This window comes from Botryllus schlosseri, chromosome 1 (assembly GCF_051294905.1).
Source record: "Botryllus schlosseri isolate E-star chromosome 1, Bs_hap1, whole genome shotgun sequence".
Classification (NCBI taxonomy): Eukaryota; Metazoa; Chordata; class Ascidiacea; order Stolidobranchia; family Styelidae; genus Botryllus; species Botryllus schlosseri.
In genome coordinates, this window is record NC_137236.1 from 21,688,440 (window position 1) to 21,697,063 (window position 8,624).

The following is an 8,624-nucleotide window of genomic DNA, read 5'->3' on the forward strand; positions in this document are numbered from 1 at the left end:
TGGACGGGAAGGGCTGACAAAAATGGTGTTTCGATCCTGGTTACAATACACAACCACATAAATGCACCGATCTAACATTATAGTGGCTCCTGATCCGGATCGTCACCCCCTATCCTATGGCGGATAGGATAGGCAAAGCTTCGCTAGTGTGACGTCATATTGACATACAAAGTGTGCCATAACTAGGGCCATTTAAAGTCATTGAAGTCATATTTTTTTCTATGCATCAGTAAGTCGTGAAATCAATTTTAACGCAAAAACCGCATCCATATGGGGTATATTAAGAAAGTTATAAAGTCATATAAAGTCATATTTTCCTGGTTAGGTCATATTTGAGTTATAAAGTCATATTGTTTTATACTTTAAATAAAAAGTGCCAATTGAAGCAATTAGCCTACGCACTAAGAAAGTAAGGCAATTTCTGATTGAACGAAGGCAAACTGTAAGGTTAGCCTAGATAACGCCTACGAGGTCACACATTGCATTATGAGGTCACACATTGCATTGTGTTGCTACACAATCTGTTTTACTTCTGTGCACTGAAGTGGGACGTCATTTGAAGTTCAGAGACTTCCACAAGTGAAAGAAATAGTCAACGCATGGGAAGCTGAAGGAGTTATTGTTAAGAGCGTCAAAGATTCAGTGAACGATCCAAAATTGACGTGACAGAAATATGCTTCCACTACAACAATATTTCAAACTTGATACTGAAAATGTAACGTACACTATCAAAGAGGCTCATGCTGATCTAAATGCCCTCGAATTCGGAAAAGATCCGCTTGAGCTCAAAAATTGCATTAAGAAGCGATTGGACAAAAACGATGTGAAACAAATTATGGAGCTACAAAGACAAGACATTTCACCAGCGCTGTATGCAAAACTGCAAAGTGTCAACCAACATCAGCGTCTGTGGAGCGGTCATTTTCCTTACTAAAGTCAGTTTTACGTCCAAATCGTAACTTTAAAGACTCCAACATTCCACACTACATGAAACTACTACAAAAGTGGTTTAAAATAAAAATGGATGCGTATTACTGTTACGTTGTTCATGTTTTACTCGTCAGTTCCATGAGTGACGTTGGTTACATGTAAAAATACATGATTTTCGCATAAAGTCATATAAAGTCATATTTTCCCAAAAATTAAGTCATATAATTGATTTTTTAAGGTCATATAAAAATGGCCCTAGCCAGAACTCATTTTTAAATCCGCCATTGGGCGCTAAATAGTGTCCGGAATTTGCTTCTTACAAATATGGTAACTAGGGATGGCGTTCACGTTCGCGTTCTGTGTGTGAACCTCGGAAATTTAGAGGTTCGCGTTCACAACAGAACCTTGGTAGGTTCTGCACTGTAAACCTTTTTGGTAAATTGTAATTTGCGCTTTATTATAGGATCTTTGGTTCAAACTTATTGCATTTTAACTGCAGGTCACTCCATGCATGGCGCTGGTAGCATAAAAATTCAAAACTAAACGAGCATGAACCTTGACAATCTTAAAAGTTTTACTTGCTTTTTTCATACAAAAACTTTCTCGAAATATCCAGCTTTCCGTTTGTGAATATTTAGTTACTCTCTGCTGTGAGCTTGACCCGCAATCACACAACATCACTAGCGATATACGTAGTCAGCGAATGGTGCTTATGCAACCAATCAATGACATTGATATCGTATTCTGATGTAAAAATCGAGCGGGCGTACGGGGTCAATCTTGACTTCATATCTTTACTTTATCATTAAAACCAAATCCGTGCGATTAAGGTGCTGGCTACTGAGGTATGACTTGTTTGCGGTATCGGTAGCGAGTATAGAAACCCGTTTTACACTATGCACAATATCAATGTAGCAACACTCAGACTCCGAAGTCCGGACACATTGTCCGGTCTGACTAAGACCGTTAAGGCGTAAGCTTATATTCCCTAGTAAGTCCTCGTCGAAATTGTTGGCAAAGCGACGGAATGTATTGATTTTATGCGATTATTATATCCTTTGATTACCGTGGTTGATACATTTAGCGACGTTTAGAACGCCAATATGTACTTCTGCAATGTGAAATTATGTGGCCCGAGTCTTCGCTAGGTATCGTGTACAGTAATATACACTGTTAGAAAAATTTTAGTAAATTTACTTCAAATTGCGAGGCAGCAGTTTTACTTACCCTGGTAACGTTAAATACTAAAAATTAGTAATTTTTTTACTATAATTTTAGTAAATTTTCTGACTCAGGATAAGCAGCATTTCTACTCACTCTTGTAACCTTGATACTAAAAATCAGTAATATTTTTACTCTTTCTAGTAAATTACTAGTAAAGCTAGCACTGAATTCACAGTCCTGTCTAGTGTCAATCAATGTATTGATTGACTTAATGCTATATGCATGGCGGTTTTCTAACACTTCGCGCCCTGGCAATACGCACAACTCCATGGAAATGATTGAATCAAATGTTGCAGCATGAAAGCATTTATTTTCATGTTCTATTGGTGGTCGCAGGAGGTCGGTGAGTTTCATCACCTTTGGATGAACTCTAAGTGTCTTTCTCTTTCTTGAACACTTCGCGCCTACGTCGGAAATCTCGGCGAAGACTCTGTAATATATGAAATATATCTTATAACATAACTGGGGGCTGGCCATCAACAAGAGCGAATTTGCTTCAGACAAAACTATATTGCTGTATTAACACAGTTCAGTAGCCTATTCACTATGGGCTACCAGTACCCCATATGTTAACATTTTCGTGTTAAATTGTGATTGTTATAAGCAAGCAGAGCACCACAATAGTTAATTGTTATTGTCAATGTGTTGCAGAGCTCTGATTGTTTAAAATATTGCAGATGTCAGATTTTTCAGGGCGATTTTAAGGCATTTCTAGTGCCCATACCGCATTTTAATTTCTATTTTGGAAATCACCGTTACACTAGCTTTTCATTAGGGCCGGATTCATTAATATTTTGCGCCCCAGTTGCCAGCTGTGAGATCACCAATAAAGGTGCCTTTGCACTGCCCAGCAGTGAACGCAAGCAGCTGAGCCGAGCGAAGAAACATAATCAGTCATTGCCATTACGGGTTGACATTTGATAGTCTAACTCTCACTCAGCTTACCTTTACATAAACTCCAACGTGGCTGTTAGTTCGCTCGGGTATTCCAGGTTGAAAACATAGAATGTGACGAACAGATACGCCAAAGCAACGTAGAAGGAGTCCGTGGTGAATATCATTGATCTTTCGGCAGTTACCACAAACTCCTTCACATTGTAGTTCGATGAGCCTGAAAATGAACAAAAGTTGTAAAGTAGTCAGCGCTGCTACTCAACTAGATGTATGGCTACTGTCATAAATTTATACTCAATTACGAGTAGAAGAAGCATAAAAATCCAACCACTCGAGTGTAGTGCTAGTAGGCACTTCAAAAGAGCCAGGCATCAATATAAGGTTAATTATCCTCTCAGGATCCATGACTAACACAAAAATGCATTGTTAGTATGCAGCACATCTAACGCCATTGGCTAGGTTATGAAATAGAGACTGTGCAGACAACCAGAGGCGCTGGTCAGTAATCAAGTATATCTATATCTATTATTTTGGCATACTCAAGTAGGTTTGCCAATGTTGCCTACTTGAGCTACTTATATTCTAGTGGTTGTGGCATTTGACTACTTCCACTTGTACGAAACAGTGATGGGCAGAACTACTGACTTTCAAGTGTTCAGATTTTGTAAAGTAGGTATGGGAAGTTTTTCATATTCACAACTACGGCATAACTATTGACAAGATAGTGAGTACCTGTGACTGTCTTATCAGTGGTACCAACTTGCTCGCACTCCCTATCTCTACACCACGCACACCCGCGGAGGTAACAAATTTCCAGCGAAACCAAAAATTAGACGATTTTTACATTCATATCAAACCGACTTGTGCAATACAAAACCGGACACATTTTCATAATCGAGACTTATGCCGCTATTCTGTGCATGTCACTTACTGACAATAGCAGGGGTGGGCAATCATTTTTACACTACAAACTGGTTTCAACATGCAATGATTTAATACTTAATTCAATTTGAGGCTCAAATCATTATGCCCGACCTAAGTCCATGAGATTCGCACGATGACTTTATACTTGCAATAAATTCAGTAACAGTCAGTTAGTCATCAGTGTGAACGTGACCCATACTTTATATACATAAATACTTACCGATTGTAATCAAGAATGGGTGGTTCGGCGTATCTGCCATTAAATCTTGAGCAATTTCCTGAAAACAGATATGCATGTGTGAGCAATGATTCCAATATCATTTTTGTGTAGTGAAAGTCTTTACCGGAGGACAGGCAACAACAAGATTATTAAACAAAGTTATTACACCAACAATAGAACAGAACTACATTGGAAACATTCACAAAATAGGTTTTGGGGCTAATATAATACTAACCATTCTTTTGAACAATTGAGGATGCCAAGAGAGGAAGCATATGATTCTGATTTCGTTATCTCCGATATAGTTGAAAGTCTTGACAGTGTTTCTGTACTTTCTGCGCCGTCATTTTTTAATGTCCTGTGAAGAGTACAATTAGCATTTATTTAAAATGAGAGAAAAGATAACAGGTATCACGTTGATATAATTGTCTTTGAAAAATTTTTCTACTGCAGTAACTTTGCTTCTAGTGGTTGGAATTGAGCCAAATTTAGTATGCATCATCTCTACTGACAGCCTAACAATTTTATGGGGTGGACAGAAAATTTTTGAAATTTTTATTTTTTAATGATAATTTCAAAACTTTCTACTACAAGAATCACGCTTCTACCGGTTAGGATTGAGCCAAAAATGGTGTGAAGCATTTTTTTAACCAACCCAACAATTTTATCAAGTAGCCAGTGAAATCTGAAGGAATTTCATTTTTTGAACAGCCCTATAGTGTGTAGCCTATTTATGAGATTACAAAAAAATCTTGCTTACTTTTGAATGCGAGGCCAGTTATTGTCCATCTTGCAAATTAAGAATTGCTTGGAATTTCCTGTCCCAGTGAGAATACCATAATGTTGAAACATGAACTCAACTTCAAAGAGAAAGGGCCACATTTCTCAGATTGTTGATACTGCAGCAGGTTGATTGATTGTCTTTCTTTGGAATGGATACGGTATGTAGTTTACATTAGCATTCTCACTTTCTCTCTGTCTGGAACTGCCTTTCTGCTTTCTTCGATAAGACATTTCTGGTCAGCGCTCAGTGAGATGTACTGGTAAGTTCTGTATTTTCTTGCTCCATGATTGAGGCTTTAACCTGTTTTACAATCTCGTCACAATGGGAAGCTAATAGCTTACGCAGCTCAGCCATGATGTCTTGCACTGTAGTTGAAGGAATGAGGTTTTTGTACTCCATCCTCATTGCAAACATAATGCTCGGGTTATCATTCCTAAATTTCTCTTCCTGAGCGTTGTCGCTCGTTACATCGGCAGCAGACAACAGATCCTGGGCGATTGAACTCTGGCTTGTACTAGCAGTATTATGGTTAGTTGGCTGAATCACATTGGTCTGATCCGAAACGGTATGATATCGGCTAACATGACTGGAAAATGACGATATCACGTCATACCTCTTGGAACAGTGCAGATAAGGACACTTGACGAATAATCCGCTTCCAATATGGCTTTTCAGGTGACAAAAGATATCTGATGTTGAAGAAAGTTCCATACCGCAGATGACCACCGGGCATTTCAAATCTACTACCATTTCTTTAGTTAGACACCAACACAGCTTCCTCCTAAATCCGAGATTTCGCCTGACATGCGACGGCAACACCTACAGACCTACATCCTAGCACGTGAATCAGTAACTTGTCACGACCTGGTGAACACAAATTCTTGGATTGTTACGTAACTATGCCGAATTTCATTCCTGGGTGATTTGGCGCGATTCTGAGTTCTGATGCTCTGCCGATAATAATTGGATTTTCAAATTCGGTGTGACAATAGCAATCGAATAATACCAATTACTATAAATTCTGAGCCGTTGATGATGAATTACGGTATCATCACAGCTGAGGCTTGGCCTATATGTATACCTCAGATCTCCTTTTACGCTTTATTTTTGAAGAATAAATACGCAAATTTCGTGGTTCGCAAATCTCATGGTCTGAAAATGATCAATATTTAGTCATTCAGGAGGATTGATACACAGTACCAATAATCCGTATCATAGTAATAATTGACGGGTTGACTAAAAACGATAGTAAATTATGTTACTACAGCAATTCGTATTTGTTTTACTAATTAATAGGTGTAAATTTACTAATTTTTCTAACAGTGTAGGCTATCACTTCATTGAATACAGGGTTAGAATTAGCAATATGACGTCACGTCACGTCATGAGGTTCACGTTCGTGTTCACACAGAACCTTTCAAAAAGGTTCGCGTTCACACGAACCTGAACCTTTCAGAGGTTCACACCATCCCTGCCGACAAGGCTACGAAAAAGTCCGAGATTACAGCGATTGCCGCCGGGGGTTAGAGCAAGAAACAGATGTGTTAATCGCCATGAGTAAGCGGATCGCATTCCAGGAGTTTCTTTACTTGTCTAGAGTTATTAGCGCCAGAGATAAGCACTAAGCAGATCACCAGAGGTAAGCATACGAATGGATTCCGAACTACCAACAAGATGAAATATTGCACTGTTTACTGCGGTGGGAAGATATTACCTAATCGACCTTTCTGTACCGGCCACCAAAATCTTCAAACTATTTCTATCGGTATACGACACACCACTTGTTGCATTTTCAACACTATTGGGCGGCGGGTGGCGCATGTTCTCTGGCAGTAATCTTATCAACTATACTGCAACTTTCAGCGCGATCGCAAATATCATCGTCTTCCGGTTGGATCTGCTTCCTAACAGAAGGCTAATCCGACCCAAACATTTTAACCCCGAAGGGAACGGTGTATCCGTTTAAACAATTCGTTTGAACGCCATGTAACGCCAAAAGGCAACGACCTTCTTCTATATATACGAAAACCGTCGGCGACTTACTACACTAGGCGACATTTTTCAACTTTTATCTAACAATCATTCGGCTTTACTTAATTTGACCATGGAGATTCCGAATTTGCAGTCAGAATTCCCCATTAAGTCACACCTTTTTCGAAAAATTGAATGGGAATCTTACTGGGACTCTAGTCCCCCATTACAGCTCAAAAGCCGACATGGGGTAATCGTGTTTAGTAATCGTAATCAATTACGACGATTACTGCATTTTCTAGTAATCGTATTCGCAATCGATTACATTTGAAAAATTTGCGAAGTAATCGTGATCGTAATCGATTGGATTGTATTTTCAATCTATTATTTCGTAAAAATGCGATTACTCTACTGCAGAGGTTCTCAACTTCCCCTGTATAACGGGCCGCATTATAACAGCGAAAAACGCTGCAGGCCGTAGAACATTATTGCCATGTATTTATGGGCTACTATTTAATTTAGGCTACTGTATACTATTTACCAGTCGTATACGGGCATTTAGTACACTTTTAAGCATTCTCAGGCATGGACAGCGTTCGTAAATTTGCGGTTGCTGTTTTTTGCGAGAATAGGTGTCATCCGGCATTGGTCCGGTATATGCACCTTTAAATTATCCCTTCCACCATATAACCGAACTGCATGTTTAAATGCGTCAGCGAGAAAGTTTAAAATTACGGTAACTTTTTCGTGACAGAGGCCATATCACTTTGAGCTCTCAGTGGTATGAGAAGAAGTCAGGCGTTCGGGATCATTTCTGAGCAAACCAATCAACCCTTCTTCTTTCCTTACATGGCGGAAGCCATGCACCAATAGTTACAGAAGTCAGCTTGGTCAAGTTGATGATTTACGCTGTTCCCCTCCCCACGTTTGGCCTGCCAGCATTGCCTCTGCAAATATGTCCACTCTGATAGAATGCAACCAGATAATTATAGCTATGCAAGTTCTGAAGTCGGTGGATTTGTCCAATTTTTGGTGGCTAAAGTGACTCTATACGCGGCAACGTGTTTCAGAACCTGCGATAAAGGATCGAATGACATTATTGTTTTTGTTACTCTCCTGGTCATGGTGGAATCAGATAACAGATAACAGATAAATTTGTCCGATGATGTTTTACATGCTGCTAAGATTTGGAAACAGCGAATATTCGCACAGTATATTAAAGTTTTATTGAAATAACACCTTTTCTAGCATATTTCTTGGGTTTCGCGATATACCAAGCAATTTTGAACGATGCATCTGTTCCATCGTCGGCAACTTTAACAACGTCTCTAAATATGGATTTCCGGCTTGACACCTAGCTGGTAACGTTTTCTAAGATCAGGCAATATGTAGCCTATAACTATACAGAAGAAACTGCGGTGATATCATTTTAAGCTACTACGCTTCGTTACGACAAATGTTCTTCGACAAATATAACACATCGGTTTTCCATTTATATCTGAGAAAGCAGATTGATTTTTCCATGCAGAGCTACGTTACAAACCCAGTTTTCGCTGTTTAATTTCCCGTTCCTCGATCTTGTTTCTGCATAGGTGTATGGGAGAAAAAACTTTTGGGGATGCGAATTTTTTTTGCCCAAATAGACGGTGAGCGACAAAAGTAGTTATAAAGCACCTA

The 8,624-nt window shown here is 39.1% G+C and overlaps 1 protein-coding gene across 2 annotated transcripts; it reads right to left on the bottom strand.

Annotated features, from left to right (window-relative positions):
• Positions 1 to 2,444: 2,444 nt before the first annotated feature.
• LOC145434486 (uncharacterized) lies at positions 2,445 to 6,298 on the bottom strand. Of its 2 annotated transcripts, XM_080311853.1 has the most exons (5): positions 4,953 to 6,298; positions 4,428 to 4,550; positions 4,193 to 4,250; positions 3,100 to 3,265; positions 2,445 to 2,584 (listed from the first exon to the last, which is right to left on the bottom strand). In XM_080311853.1, the coding sequence occupies exons 2-5, from the start codon at positions 4,465 to 4,467 to the stop codon at positions 2,525 to 2,527; spliced, it is 324 nt and encodes a 107-aa protein (XP_080167979.1). In that variant the 5' UTR covers positions 4,468 to 4,550; positions 4,953 to 6,298; the 3' UTR covers positions 2,445 to 2,524. The 2 variants fall into 2 exon arrangements, with proteins under 2 accessions (XP_080167979.1, XP_080167975.1); XM_080311849.1 differs by lacking the exons at positions 4,428 to 4,550; positions 4,953 to 6,298 and having other exon boundaries at positions 4,193 to 4,403.
• Positions 6,299 to 8,624: the final 2,326 nt, after the last annotated feature.

Excerpts from the sequence above, each read along its gene's own strand:
- LOC145434486 (XM_080311849.1), bottom strand. The coding sequence starts at position 4,293 with ATGATATTGGAATCATTGCTCACACATGCATATCTGTTTTCAGGAAAT. Across the intron at positions 3,266-4,192 it reads CCCATTCTTGATTACAATCG|GCTCATCGAACTACAATGTG; the intron begins GTAAGTATTTAT and ends GTTCATTTTCAG. Across the intron at positions 2,585-3,099 it reads ACGTTGGAGTTTATGTAAAG|AGTCTTCGCCGAGATTTCCG; the intron begins GTAAGCTGAGTG and ends CATATATTACAG.